General features: G+C 43.6%; 1 protein-coding gene across 1 annotated transcript in view; it reads right to left on the bottom strand.

Annotated features, from left to right (window-relative positions):
• Nucleotides 1-15,750, bottom strand: part of CPNE4 (copine 4) — a 395,639-nt gene that overhangs the window by 15,345 nt on the left and 364,544 nt on the right. Inside the window, exons 10-12 of the mRNA XM_062179027.1 lie at nucleotides 14,202-14,335; nucleotides 3,453-3,507; nucleotides 239-290 (exon numbers count right to left, since the gene is read on the bottom strand). Of these exons, the coding sequence (XP_062035011.1) occupies nucleotides 239-290; nucleotides 3,453-3,507; nucleotides 14,202-14,335 (241 nt within the window). The remainder of the gene's footprint in view (nucleotides 1-238; nucleotides 291-3,452; nucleotides 3,508-14,201; nucleotides 14,336-15,750) is intronic.

The following is a 15,750-nucleotide window of genomic DNA, read 5'->3' as shown; positions in this document are numbered from 1 at the left end:
TGCTGCAAGCACAAGCCCTCCTCTGTGTTCTGTCTTTTCGAGCTTCTATTTTTCTGCTGTGTAAGGATGGCTTTCTGTTGCCTTGGGAGCAGTGTGGTTTACTTATTTGGCTCCAGAGGCCCAGGCCTTTGTTGTGGACAGTAACAACTGACTATTGCATTTATTGGTGCAGAGAAAGAAGGGCAAGATGCATCCAGAGGGTTGCGAGATGCGGGATTTCATTTATGTTGTGATTTACCTGCACATTCTGGGTTGTCTTCATTAAAGTTGATTGCAAAGTCATGAGAGACCTAGACACCAATTAAAATGCAAACAAGGAAGGAAGGTGAATTACAACCTTAATCCAGTAAGGAGGCAGTGGGGTTTAGAGTTTGCAAAGCAATGACTCTTCCATTCATGAAGTGTGAAGCAGCAGGAACTATTTTAAGCCTTTACACAATCAATATGAGATACAGGGTGAACTCTAATCCCACTAGAGTTGAAGGGACAGGGAAGATTTTCTGGATTCAGATAAATGTTAGCAGGAGGGGAGACTAAGGCATATACAACATACAAGAGAAAACATTACTGCAAATAGTTCTAGGTAGAACCAGCCATGGGGTGAGAATTAGACTTGGCTGAGCTCTGTCTTGACCTAGTGATTTAAAACAGTGGTAACTCAATAACCCAAACCATTTACTCAACAAGGAGATGGTTTAAAAGGCTCCAGCTAAGCTTTTGACATTTAAGAATCATTCCAACATGATTTGTAGAACCACGAGGCAGGAAGATTTTCACTTATAGAGGTAAAATACGCAATACTCTAATTTTGGAAAAGTAATAAAGTACAAAGTATATTGTACTCTTCCAACACAGATCCCTCTATCCGGAAAGACCTATGCACAAGGCCAAATAACATACTGTTCACATTTTTTCCCCAAAAACCTGATAAAACAGAAGGGATGTTCTGGCATCTGGATGTTTCTATTGAATCATTTGGAATTTTATGGAGAATTCTATCTCAAATGCTACTTGTAACTGCTGAATATCTTGGAGGGCTATACAATAGACCCTTCTTTCCTGATGAGAGTTCACAGGTGATTATGTCCCTTGCTCTTGATACTTCCAGGCAGGTCGGCTGACTTCTATCCATCTTGCCTGCTTTATTTACCTTGGGGTTTTCTTTGGCCCCCATAGCTTGCTTTTCTTGCCAACTTACAGGCTATCAGTGTTGGAGAAAGTGTCTTTCAGAAGCAGTCCCTAATTCATAACTGACAGATGATGTACAAGCACCCCAGTTTCCTTATCCCTCAGGGTCTGTGTATTCATTGTCATCAGGTTCCCCAGCAGGATTGAGCCCCAGCTGCCCACAATGGTACCTTGCTTGATGATGCAACTTAAGTTGACTTCTCCAGTTCCCTATACTCCATTAAGGTTTCTTCTACCTCTCAACTAAACTACTTGCATAAAAATTCTGGTCTCTAGGTCTTTCTTGGGGAGAACAAAGACAGAGGTTCTTATGTCTCAATTTCAATGTACTCTCTGAGATTTTACCCTAGAGTAGTAGACTTCGGTGAGCTTGTAGACTTTCTGAGGGATAGTGCAACTGACTTGACCATCAGCGCCTACCTGAGGCAGAGAGCAAGCTAGCTATGGAAAATGGGTACTTGAATGGCTTTTTGGGAGCCAAAGTGGGGGAACATGAAAGATACCTGTTGGGAGGGCAGAAAGAGTACGTTAACTGATGGGCAGGATGGAGCCAGGGATCAAGTGAACATGAAGACTTCAGAGAACAATAGGACAAAACAATGACTGCAGGAAGACAGCCAGAGAGATGTCATGGCTATGAAAGGGAAGGGCACTAACAAGAGTGTTGTGCAGCTCTGTCTTCAGCCCTCTAGGGCCAAACTGACATTGGAAGGTCAGCTGGTAGGGACACAGTGGAGAACTTTCAACTATCTCTGGATGGTCAGGCTGGTGGTTGCCAGGGTGCATTCCAGTTTAGAGCTCCTGTAGCTCTGCAAGGAAGATGGGTACCCATCTGAACACAATCAGGAACTGATACCCCATCTGAAGAGGACTGAATCACCCCAGCTTTGGTTAATTCTGTTATAGATCATATTTTATTTTATTTTTTTACAGGCAGAGTGGACAGTGAGAGAGAGAGAGACAGAGAGAAAGGTCTTCCTTTGTCATTGGTTCACCCTCCAAATGGCCACCGCGGGCAGCATGCTGCAGCCGGCGCATTGCGCTGATCCGAAGGCAGGAGCCAGGTGCTTCTCCTGGTCTCCCATGGAGTGCAGGGCCCAAGCACTTGGGCCATCCTCCATTGCACTCCTGGGCCACAGCAGAGAGCTGGCCTGGAAGAGGGGCAACCGGGACAGAATCCGGTGTGCCGGCGCCGCTAGGCAGAGGATTAGCCTATTGAGCCATGGTGCCGACCTATATTTTAATCTTAATGATGCTAGGTCTTCCATGTTTTCAAAATAATGCGGAAATCTGACACTGTATATGAAATTACCTAATTCTTTTAAAGAGCTATGTCCTATATACTTTATGGCCTCAGAGATGTCTACAGGCCAGCAGCCAGCAATTTCTAACCCATATCTTTCCTTCCCAGTTGCTCTATGTCAAACAAATGCTTCTAGAATCTCATAGCTCAGCCTAGCAGGGAGGCCAGTATGCAATGCAAGGCACACAAGGGGAAGGGAGGTCAGGAGACCACTCAACCACTGTTCACCCTAGAGGGAAAGGCCCTCTGTGTGACCACACCATTGAAGGAGCAAATGTCATCATCTGTTTTCTGACCTGTGGCTCAGACATGGTCAGTGAAGGGTGATGACTGTGCAGTGTTGCTTGTACTTAGCTTGAGCCTCAGAGGCACTGGGGAAGTGCAGGCTTGGTTAGAGGCTGCTGTCTACATGGAGGAGCCGAGTTCTCTTTGCAGAGTGTTTTCAGGGGCCTCTTGTGTACAAGAGTAGGGTGTCTTGATGCCTGCAGCACATCTCTATCACATCGTCTCTGCCTTTTTGACATGAGAAACACAGGATCCCAATGTCTTTGGAAGAGCCTTTCAGCCTCCCAGTTGTCTGGGCCATGCTTCTCTGTGTCTCCCATGTAAGATGGGTGCTTAGATGCTTGGGTGAGGAAGTTTATAGATGTCTTCAATATGGATGTTCACAGTTGGCATTGTCAGGAGGCTCTTTACCAGGAAGATCTGTGTGGGAAGGTCTGGAAGCACGGAGGTGTTTCCCATCTCTGACCATATCTAAGAAGCTAAACAAGGGATCTCTTCAACTGGACCTCTGAGAAGACCCATCCAGAATGCTAGGGGATTAAGTTTCAGCAAGAGATGGGCTCTGAGGAGCTGAGATCACCTTTGACTCTGTGGGCCTGAGTGAGGCTGCTGGGAAGGAAACACAAGTCATCCCTGACCTTCAGTCAAGTGAAAGACCCCAAGCCCACGCACTTACCGTGTACTCTGGGGGTATCCTGGCACCAAACCCAAATGCTGGGAACATTTTGTCACTGAAATTAAAAGGGAAAAAAAGAAGAATTTGCTTCATTTTATCATCTAATGAGAAAAAGATCAAACAATACTGCATTATTACTCCAGTAGGATATGTTGCTATGCCAAATGCTTGCTTATGCTTCTTGATTATCTGTGGTGGTGGGGATAGCAATAGCATGAATAATTAAATCAAGAAACAATCCCAAAGGGTCACTACTGTCATTAGTCTGTAGCTTTTTCTCTTAACTTTCTGCTAGATTTGACATCAAGGAAAGAAATGGCTCCAGAGTTCACAGACCTCCCCACACTCTGGCTTCCTATTTCCTTTGAAAAGTGGCCACGGTTTAGATAACTCCTATGGTTGCTGATATTAGGACACACACACACACACAATCTTTTATAAGGAGAAACTATTATTCTCATTTTACATATGGAGAACCACCTTGAGTAGTAGAGTGACTTGCTGAAGATAATATGCTAACTAGAGCCAGGGTTTAAATACAAACAAGTGTGAGTCCAAGGGGGTATTAAAAGGAATTAGAAAGCTTACAAGATTAGTTGATTGGCAGAACTTATTTTCATCCACATGACTCACTATGCCCACCCCCTTATCACATATAAGCAGTGATAAATTGTTCACTTGTCTTTTCTTGTTTCCTTAACTCAAAGGGAGCTTGCCTTTTTTTAAGCTAATATCTTCATATCTTCATTGCTTCCTGCCCTTAACTTCACTCTGTCTCACCTTCATCACAGTACTTGCCTTAGAACATGTGCTCAATATGTATAAATAGTGAAGAAAATCCATGAATTTAAATCATTAAGATATGACTGTATAAAGAACAGAGAATTCTTGTGAAAACTCAGGGGAGTTACTGATTTGTACTTGGGCTTGGTTCCTCTAATGCACATTGAAATGTCTCTCTTAATTTATCCATTCACGTGTAGTGTACTTTAATTCTATCCTTACTGTACTGTTGGTATGAGGATGCAGAGGGAAAAATTAACATTTATTGATACATAAAATGTGCCAAGCCATCATGCTCAATGAATACACTAATATCTATTCTAATGCAACCCTGGAAGTTCTTCTACTTATTATTCTCATTTTAAAGACAGAAAAACAGAGTCTCAGATAAAGTAAATGCCTAAAGTGGTTTGCAGGGAGGATGGTGTGATTCCAAAGTCCATGACTTTTCTGCTGTGTGATTGTAATTTCACTATTATACATAGCATCACACGTGATTTCTTATTGGCACTTCCAAGAGCTGGGCCCCTGTCTAGACTGAGCCTTTGTTTAACAAAAAGACCCTCATCATGCAAATTTTGTGCTATCAGGGAGATGTTGCAGTGGAGCTCTGGAATGTAGACGTTGGCAGGAGGTGTGTCCTTTTTATGCCTATTTTTTACTTTCACTATCATTAAGATTTGTTCTTGAAAAGATACCTATATTTCTCAGTTTTTTTTTAATTTTAAAAAATTTATATAAGGTGGACAAATTTTGTGTATTTCATATATACAGATTTACAAGCCTAGTAATACTTTCCACCCTACCCTCCTTCCTGCCCATGTTCTCAGCCCCCCCTCCTCCTTCCTTTTTTATTCATTTAATTTTTACAATGACATACAATGACATTTAGTTTATTTTATAATAATAAGCTTAACACTCCACTAAGTAAAGAATTCAACAAATATAGAAGAGAAAAACACTGTTCACAGTAGAGACAAGGGCTGTAAACAATATTCAAATCTCAAAATGTCAATTTTGCTCATGTATATTGGATTTTTTTGCACTCTATTAGTCACCATAGGTCAGGGAAAACATATGATATTTGTCTTTTTGGGACTGGCTTATTTCACCAAGCTTTATGGTCTCCAGTTGCATCCATTTTGTTGTGAAAAATAGAATTTCATTTTTTATGACTGAGTAGTATTCCATAGTGTATACATACTGCATTTTCTTTATACAATCATCAGCTGATGGATATCTGGGTTGATTCCATGTCTTAGCCATTGTGAATTGAGCTGTAATAAACATGGGGGCATACCATGCCAGTGAAGAATACCTCGTCACCCCATGTCAGCAAGAAGTAGCTCTAAAGACAGATCATCGTCCCTCTACCCCTCCTGGACTTTTGGGACTAATGTAATCCCATACAACTCCTGCTTTATAAAAAACAAAAGAGGGGAATGTTAGTAAAATGGTGCAGTCCTGGCACCAGCCTAGGCTCTAACCCCTGTCACCATTGCTGGAAGCTAGGTGGTCACATGGCCCAACCACTGGTGTCAGCCCCACCCCATCCTAATGGGATTCACTGTTCCTATTTCCCTGCCCACTTCTTAGCAAAGTTTTAAAAGGACCTGTTCCTCATAAATAAGAGTGCCAATTGTTAAATCAACAACAGGAGTCACTGTGCACTTACACCCCATGTAGGATCACTGTGCTTAATGTGTTGTACTATGCAAATTAATGGTAAAACTAGTCTTCAAACAGTGCTTTATACTTTGTGTGTCTGTGTGGGTGCAAACTCTTAAAATCTTTACTTAGTATATACTAAGTTGATCTTCTGTATATAAAGATAACTAAAAATGAATCTTGATGAAGAATGGGATGGGAGAGAGAATGGGAGATAGGATGGTTTGCGGGTGGGAAGAGGGTTATGGGGGGAAAAAACTGCTATAATCCAAAGCTTTCGAAATTTATATTTAGTAAATAAAAGTTTTCTAAAAAATAAAAAAAAAAATTTAAAAAAGGAAAGGACCTGTTCCCTGAAGACGTGGCTCTCTCTCTCTCTCTCTCCATTTCCTGATCTCTCTGTCTCTCTGTTTCTCTGTTTTTTGATCTCTCTCTCTCTGGATCTCTTACACTCACCTTCTCCCTCTTTTTCCTTCTTTGCCCCTTCCCTCCAGTCTGTTGGGTTTCCCCAATAAACCCTTTCCCTTACAAAAACAAAACAAAACAAAACACATGGGGGTATAAATAACTCTTTCATATGCTAATTTCATTTTGCTTAGGTAAATTTCCGGGAGTGGGATGGCTGGATCATACAGTAGATCTATTTTCATATTTATGAAGAATTTCCATACTGTCTTCCACAATGGCTATACTAGTTTATATTCTCACTAACAGCATATTGGGGTACCTTTTCCTCCACATCCTCACCAGCATTTATTATTTTTGATTTTTGTATGAGAGCCATTCTGTCTGGGGTGAGGTGGAACCTCATTGCGGTTCTTATTTGCATTTCCCTGATGGCAAGTGATCCTGAGCCTTTTCTCATGTGTCTATTGACTATTTGAATTTCATCTTTTGAAAAATGTCTGTTCAAATCCTTTACCCATTTCTTAGTTCTTGACAGAGTTAGTCAAGGAGAAAAACACTTTTGGATTAGGGCTCACTATCCTAAACATCTTCTGTAAGCAAGAGGGGATCTCTCCCCCCACAGACTTACTGAGAAGTCAAAATAGCAATGCCAGATTCTTCCCCATCACCAGTTAATGTGTTTAGAAGTCACCGGTATCCAATGTTGGCTTTGAGAAAACTTTATCAAGCACAGCCAACCTGACAAATGTGGGGTTAGAGAGTGGGAGATACAAGAAAGCCAGAACATTTTTGAAATTCATATCTAAATTCTATTGAAAAACCACTATGTTTCCTTCTTTTCTCTCTCTTCTATTCATCTAGGCTTTTGGTGCATTGCATCAAGCATGCATTAGGGAAAGTATTAATGTTGATGCATAGAGACTCACAACAGTTTATAAAGGATTAGCTACAGCTATGAGAAGATATACTACTGGTCCTTGCAAATATTGAAACAATTTGCCTCCACAATTCCCTGTTAACTAAAACAGCAGTGGGTGGGTGTGGGGAGGGATCTGTGAGGAGGACTTTGGAGGAATTTTCCAGTTATGCCTGGAAGAAGGCTTTGCTGGGTCTTCCAAACTCAAAGATGGTTCAGAAATCAAAACAGACATCTGGGAGACTCCACACCCCATATTTTCTTCTTTGATGAGTGTACAAGGGGTGAGATCTAATATTCCCGCCCTTTCTAATCACTAAACCAGTGTCCCAGCCTTAATGATATTCCTTTTATACCTTCTAAGGCACTCTGGGGGATTTGAGGTTTGCTGAGCACTATGCACTGTTATGTAATGAATTCCAAGAGTGGGAAAGTAGGGAAATGCCTCACCTACAAGGGGAATAATTAATGAGCCAGGAGGGATAAATGCTCTGAAGTTAGTCACCGCAAAGCCTCTAACTAATAAACATTCTAAAGAAAAAATTTCAAGACTAAGCACAATAGATTCAAACACTTATTCTTCCATTTAAAAATAAAACCAGGCAGAGAGTGTTATTATGCAGGAAGTAAGAGGAATCAAGTTGTGTTAAACAAAAAAGATAAAAAAGAAAGCATCGGGCTAACACTTCAAAGAACTCAAGATTGTATCCTTCAATACTGAGTAAAGGGGACACTGAACAGTTGTCAGGAAAACGGTGAAAACTGTCAAACTGGAAAAATCACGGCTGAAGTTCCACATTGGTGAGGCTGTATCTCTTACTATCAGAATAAAATAGTATAAAACGCAATAAAAGAGCTTCTGGTCTTCAACTGTAAGGAGTAAGCTGTCCTGAACTTTTTTTTTTTTTTTTTTTTTTGACAGGCAGAGTGGACAGTGAGAGAGAGAGACAGAGAGAAAGGTCTTCCTTTGCCATTGGTTCACCCTCCAATGGCCACCGCACCACACTGATCTGAAGGCAGGAGTCAGGTGCTTCTCCTGGTCTCCCATGGGGTGCAGGGCCCAAGCACTTGGGCCATCCTCCACTGCACTCCCTGGCCATAGCAGAGAGCTGGCCTGGAAGAGGGGCAACCGGGACAGAATCTGGCACCCTGACCGGGACTAGAACCTGGTGTGCCGGCGCCGCAGGCGGAGGATTAGCCTGTTGAGCCACAGCGCCGGCCTGAAATGTCCTGAACTTTTTAGCAAATGACCATTGTCAAATGATCTCCAGATGGAAGATTCTTTTTCTTAAATCACTGAATGCTAAGTGCATATATATATATATTTTTTTTTTAAATTTCAATTTCTTATTTAGCCTTCCATAAAGGTTTTATACTTTTTTTTGCCTAAGATAAGAGCTTGAAGTCTCCAAAAATAAAGAAATGATAAAGTGATGGAAATGATAATTACCATAATTTGATGAGGACACACTGTATAGAATCTTAAAAGATTCATTTTTAATTTCATTTTTACTCTCCCTTTAAGGAAGACTATGAGATAAAGCAAGAAATTAAAGACAAACTACCCATAAGGAAATAGAAACTAACTCCACATAAGATGGCTTCTCAGGGCACCTGGCCATTTGATAAGACCTTTCTCTAGGTGGTCTTATTGTTAAAGGGCAAAAAGCAAAGCCCTCCTGGGGATATGAGAGCATGGCTTACTTCCCTTCCCTTCCCTCCCCCTCCCCTTTCTTTCTCTTTTTCTTTTCTCCTCTCTTTTCTTCCTTCCTTCACCCATTCCTTCCTTCCTTCCCTCCTTCTTTCCTCCTCCTCCTCCTCTCTCTCTTTCTTTTGAGGGAAGTCGGTATTCAGGTTCTCTACTTCCCCAGGTTTGAGGAGATTGATCTTCTGGGAACATCTGTGATAGAGATCACAATAACCCTTTATTCTACCTTTTTTTAAAAAAAGATTTATTTATTTATTTATTTGAAGGGCAGAGTTATGGAGACACAGAGGCAGAGAGAGAGGGAGGCCTTCCATCTAATGGTTCACTCTCTAGTGGCAGCAACGGCTGGAGCTGAGCCGATGCGAAGCCAGAAACCTGGAGCATCTTCTGGGTATCCCACGTGGGCGCAGGGGCCAGAACACTTGGGCCATCTTCTACTGCTTTCTCAGGCCATAGCAGAGAGCCGGATCAAAAGTGGAGTAGCCAGGACTTGAACAGGCACTCTTATGAGATGCCGGCACTGCAGGCAATGGCTTCACCTGCTAAGCCATAGAACTGGCCCCTCTTCTAGCTTATCTGGACTCAACCACCAGTTGCTTCTGAGTGGAATTGTGACCAATAAATCATATGAATATGAGATGTTACTAACAGGGGAAGCTGGGTATGGCTTGTTAATTGTGACCAATGCATTATGTTAACATAAGATCTTAATAATACGGGGCTGGCATTATAGTGCAGTGGGTTAAACTGCTACCTGTGACACTGGCATCCTTTATAGGAGAACAAGTTGAAGTTCTGGCTGCTCTGCTTCTGATCCAATTCCCTACTAATGCACCTGCGGAAGCAGCAGATGAAGGCCCAAATGCTTGGGTCCCTGCCACTTATGAAGGAACACCCAGACGGAGTTCCAGAGCCTTGCACATGTTACTTGAACCATCATCTGCTGCCTTCCAGGAAGCTGGAATTGGGAGTGAACCCAGGTACTCTGATATTGGATGCAGGCACCCCAACAGGTCTGTTATCCACTGGGCTAAATTTCTGCTTCTTGTTCATGTACGGTGGCTATCAAGTAACTATGGCATTTAGATTTTACTGGTTATGGTCACAGAGTTAGTAACAGTTGTGTTTCTATATGTCTATACTTAAAATACATGAGGATTTTTCATTCTTTGTCAGTATCTAAACTCATGATAAAAAATGTTGGACTTCAATGGAAAAAATGTGAGGTTTATATGTTTTTATAAAACTATTCTTAGGGATACATGAGTGAAAAGATGTCAAAAGTCATTGGTTCAAACAACCGTTAGACCTAACACTAAATTTGTCTTTTGTGTTCACTTCATTTTTTAAAAAAGGAATTTATGGAGTTTCTACAACAGGCAGAACTTGTGCTAGCTAGCTCCTTTGTTTTCTTTATTCATGTGAGAGGCAGAGACAGAGACAAAGTCTGACAAAGTCAAGTTCATTCCCCAGATGGAAATGCCTGCCCCTTTAGTCACTTCATCGCTAGTACCAAACAGCTGGTCTGCAAGGAACCTTAGCCACCTCTCAAGTTTGCAGCCAAAGAAATCAAGACCCTGAGAGTACCAATCTCCTGAGGGTAAAGGCAGCAGAGCTGGGGTTTGAACCCAGGATCACCTGTCCCTGGACCACATGCTCCGTCTATCATTCCTTTTGACTCTACCTGGGCCTAATGATTCAAAATAATGAGAACAAATCCATCTGTATTCTGATCAGTGCAAAGGAGAGAATTCTGATCAGCTCGGAAATCACCATGCTCTGGACACCCTGCTCTCCCCCCTTCTCCCACACAGGGCAGAGCTAAAGGCCTCACGCTGTGCAGTTCCCATCCGCACACAGGGCAAAGTCGGATGACCTGCATGAATTTCTCTCCCGTGAGAGCGTGACCCCCTTTGGGGGAGCTGTGCTCCTAATGTTTCTGTCTTTACACCAGTACATGAGGGGCCTAGCACTTAGAGGATGCCCACCAAACAATTAAATCAGTGTCTGGGATGGGGCTTAGGCAGCTGATGTGTGGCCAATACCGAGAGCCAGTGGCCGGCGCTGGCAGAGAGGGCCAGGTAGCACTTGTGATGACTAACCTAGTGCTCTCCACTTAGGAGTCCCCATCACACTGGGTTTCAGGTCTAACTTTGTAGCTCGGCACTGTACCTAGCACCCTGTGAAGACTCCTGCCTCAGTGGCTGACAACCCTGCTTTATTCTGCAGTGGCCATGTCTATAGAATGGCAGTCTCTACTTCCAATAAATGGCCCCAGTCCCTAGGCTCTCTTGATAGCAGAGAGGCCAGCCTCTTTCTCAGAGTCCCTCACCCCTGCTGGCCCCAAGGATGTCACCTGGGCCCTCAACAGCCTGGAAAGGTCAGGATGCCAAACAGGCACTGGGGAGTGCCTGGGCTTGGGCGGGCCTGGGAGTGTGTGTGTTTGTGCTTGAGTGACTGAGTGTGCTCCGGGAGGAGAGACAGAGAATGCTCATCTATGTCTTTCGGAGGCCAAGGGGTAGAAGGGGCTGCCAGGATCACCTTCTGGGCTCAGGACTAGGCTGTTTGGGGGAAGCTTCCACCAAGGCCACCTGAACAGAGCTCTGAGCATCACCCCAGCTGTTCTGCCTCCTGGATCAGCTCATAACGCCCCAGCAGCAATGACCAAACAAGGCAGAGAGAAAACCCTCGCGGCCAGAGGCCAGGAGGAGCTGCTGGGGCTCTCAGGATTATGAGCCTCTGTGTTGCTGCAGGAGGGGCCCAGCGCCTTCTGTCAGTTTTGATCCAAGTGTTTCTTTTTGAGCACCAACCTCACTGACTGTGATGTGAGAATAAATTAAAGCTGGAGCTGACTTGGACTCTCCCGACTCTGCCTGTCTATTGTCTCTCCACCCACACAAAGGAGAAACTGCAGAATTTCGTCAGTTTTCAGGCCAGCAGCCTGCACAACACATGCTTCTAGGGAGCCTTTGTGCAAGACTGTTGAGACTGTCCACTGCCCCCTTTCCTCCTCAGGTGTTGGCCGCTTTACAGCCGAGCTGCCTCCTTTATATGGAAAGAAGCACTGCTCCACTGAGTGGCAGAGATGTGATGCTTTGGGATCAACTGGAAACTATCATTTCAGTCGCACCGTATTACAGTTTTAAAGAGAATCATTTATGATGATTTTTCACATAACTCCTAAGGAACCGTATCTTATTTTTTTATATTGAATCTGCATCTTCAAGGGAATTCAAAAGGCTCCCCAGACTTTGTCTGGATTATATTCTAAAGGGATTAAAGCTTTAAAAGCTGCCCATGTCATGCAGACTATAGAATCTGTATTTTGCATGTGAGGCAGTCAGGACACAAAGGTACGGGCAGCCAGTTCCCACCATCCAATACATCTGCGGCTCTGAGCTTCAGCACCTTAATTTCTGGGCAACCGTAAATATTTTTTGGAGTTCATTATTGTGCTGGTGTCTTCCTTGCAGATTCAGCTGACTTTTTAAATAAGCATTTACTGTATGATGCATGTTAAGTGCTTTTTACCTATTTCATATCTTTAATAAGATTTCAATATTTAAAAGAATCCCGACGTTCCTCCCCTTCTTTCCTATCCTTTAGCATGTGCCCACATCTTTATACTAGACTATTATACGCACATGTGTGTGTGTGCATGCGTGTGTGTATGTATGTGTGATGAGAGAGAGAGAGGGAGAGAGAGAGACAGACACACAGAGAGAGAGAGAGACAGAGAGGGAAAGTACTGTCTGAAAGTTTGGAGACATTTTTGACACAGTGGAGATGGTCAAGTAATTCCTCTCTCTGGCAAAGGGAGATAGAAACTGTCTCCATCTGATAAAATATCTCCCCAGATCCTTCTTCTATTGGGGTTCAAAAAAATCAGAGCTGAAACTCAGGCTATCTTCACAGTCAATACTTTAAGGTCAAGTGTGAGAAGTGTCACTTCAACAAGGGAATTTAAAGTGACTCTTGTCTTTCTCCCTAGATGGATGGGGGCGGGGTGTCAGCCAGGCCCTGAGTGTTGAAAGTGCTCTCAGCTGTCTGGACGGTTCCTTCTTTCCCCATCTGCCCTTACACCTCGTCAGAGTTACTGGTGAGGGGTGAGCGGAATCCAGAGAGCCAGCTGGTAGGACAGAGCCTGGACCTTTCCCACTACCTGTTCTGCTCGTTTCTCTGTACACTCTGGGGTAGCAGGTTTAAATATGGTTGTCATGACTTACAGAATTAGAAAGAAGGGAAATCACGCTGTCCCCTATGAGTTCTCCAAAACTGGGAGGATACGGTTGTTTTCTGTATTTTCCTGGTTTAAAAGGTCAATTCATGGATTCTTGTTACTAACTAGCTTTTTATTACAATAGCACCAGGGAGCCACCTGAGGTTCACACATATTTATATTTACATTGGTGCTACTTCATTCTGAAGCACACGCCTGAATTCCTTCACCTCCATCTGGAAATCCCAGACAGGCAGAATAAACCCAGCCTAATGTAATTTACATAAATCACTTCTCACAGGGAATTCTCTTGGTGGGGAAGGTCAATATTTATCATCAAGGACAAAGAAATACAATACTGGTCTCATCGCAAAATCATGCAAACGTACACACCCAGACTCGCATATGTGCCCACATATGTGCACATGGGCAGACATACACCCTCAGCTGAAGTTACCAGAAGTGAAATCTGGTGACTAAGAACTTACACTGTGGAGTGGGATAAGCCTGGGTTCATGTGCCTGTGGCTGTGTGACACAGCACAAGTTACTTAACCCTGCACGGTGTCCCTCTTATTTAAACCGCTCCTGCTATTCAAGGCTCACGTGGCGAGTCAATGCAATGATGTCCAATAAACCTATACTTCTCAAACTCTAAGGTGTGCAGAGATTGCCTGGGGATCTTGTTAAAATGCAACGTGGAATTCAGTAGGTCTGGAATGCTGAGAGCCCAGGAACACACTTTGGGCAGCAAGGCACATTCTAAGACTTCACAAATGGCAGCTAAAATTGTCGCCCAGTGGTCTTGCAGGTAAGAGAAGCAAGCTGAGAATGGCCTTTGCCTAGTGAGCAAGGCAGCCAGGCCACAGTGTCAGTGGCTCTGAGTGTGGAGTGGATGAAATGCACAGGCTGCATTTTGTTCTGCTCTCTCCTGAGCCTTCGTGTGGCAGTCCATGGACTGCATTTCCACTCCCATGCTAGATGAGCCAAGGCCTGTGGGAGCCCACGGGAGAGGCCATGAGGCTCCTGCCCACCTGAAGGCTCCTACCTGTCGTAGTCTTGGCAAATCTCCCCGACAGCCACCAAAGCCTTCAGGTACTCATTAGGCTGGTATGGGTGGATGTAGTGCAGGGAGCAGCTGTTCCTGGGGTCCCCGTTTGAGGCAGTGAAATCTATAGCTACCTGGAAGAGAAAAGACAGAAGCGGATTTTAAGTGAATGCATCTCCGATGAAGGCTCTTGTCTCTCTAGGGATCTTGAGGTCAGTTCAGCCAGGAAATAAATAAGACCTCAGATAGAAAATGACTTATCTTGCCAATAAGGAAAGTACGAGAAGAAGTGAATTGGCTCCAAGACTGGTTATTAATTCTGTTGACGCCATGTATGTCTCAGTCTTCAGTCATGTCTCCTCCTGTCCTAACGTCTGTCACGAGTGTCTGCATGTCTCCTCCACGTCCTCCCCTCTCCCTGCCCAAACTGGAACTCGAGATTAACAGGTCTAAAGTCCTGTCACTACTGATCCACATCGCCAGGCGGGGAGAGTAAGGAAAGAGCATCTGTCCTCCAGTTTCACAGTTCCATTCCATCTGGGAGGCAGAGCTAAGGTCCCTGAAAAGCAAATTCTGTGTTAAAGACAACAATCTTCACAGCAAAGCCACTGCCATGTTTCCAAGAGTAGCCAGTTGCAGAGAGAGAGGTGTTGAAGGGGTTATAGCAAATTTTCTGCCACTAGCAGCTCTGTGGGAGGTGCTCACCATTTTGGTTCCATTGATGTAAGAACTTCTGCTTGTAACAGAGAAAGTTCCCAAATGTTGTGGCATTTTGAGTGGGAGGTGGAGAGGGGAATCTCTCTCTGGCCACTGTGCAGCCATTATCCTTCAAATTCATAAATCTTTTTCTGACCTCCAATTCATAATCATCTAAATCAAGGTTGAGTCACCAAAGTCAAACAGCAAATGCTTAAGCCTGAGCGTGTTACCATGAGAAGGAACATTTCTCCTGATTTCCAACATCATCACCATCTGAATAAATGTCAACCCAGTTAGCACTTCTCAAAAAATGCTTAAACTTGGGGCGGGAGGGGTTAAAGTGAGGCATCATGTTGCACCTCTCCCTCCCTTCCTCCTAGGGTACAGGAGCCTGTGTCCCCTGGTTCCCTGATGACAGGAAAGCTCTCATCTCCTCCGGCCCTTAGGATCACAAGATGCAATCGTCATTTGTGGTATATTTAGCACATTTCATGATAACAGGTAATTGGAATGCTCTACTGGATTTATGAGTATGGGATGTTACCTCTGCAAAGACAGAGACCAGATGCCAGGCACTCTGTTGCTTTTTTTTAGGCGCAAACTCAATGGGGAAAACATTACCCATGTCTGATCCCGTAACCCCGCAACCAAATCAAAGCAGCTGGAAAAACAACAGGCTGACAGGAATTCACTTATAAGCTCCCTTTCTTTTATTAAGTCATTTTTTCATTATTTATTTTCTGCCTTTTTTATCATTCTTCTGCAGGACTACGTTGAAAACAAGTTTAGGTGGGTTCAAACTCTATTTTCAGGACACCCAGATGTTTCCAGCAAGAGGTATCTAGTGCTG

The sequence above is a fragment of the Lepus europaeus genome, chromosome 2 (assembly GCF_033115175.1).
Source record: "Lepus europaeus isolate LE1 chromosome 2, mLepTim1.pri, whole genome shotgun sequence".
Taxonomy (NCBI): Eukaryota; Metazoa; Chordata; class Mammalia; order Lagomorpha; family Leporidae; genus Lepus; species Lepus europaeus.
The sequence above is the reverse complement of the archived record's forward strand: the minus strand, read 5'-3'. Positions and strand labels throughout refer to the sequence as shown.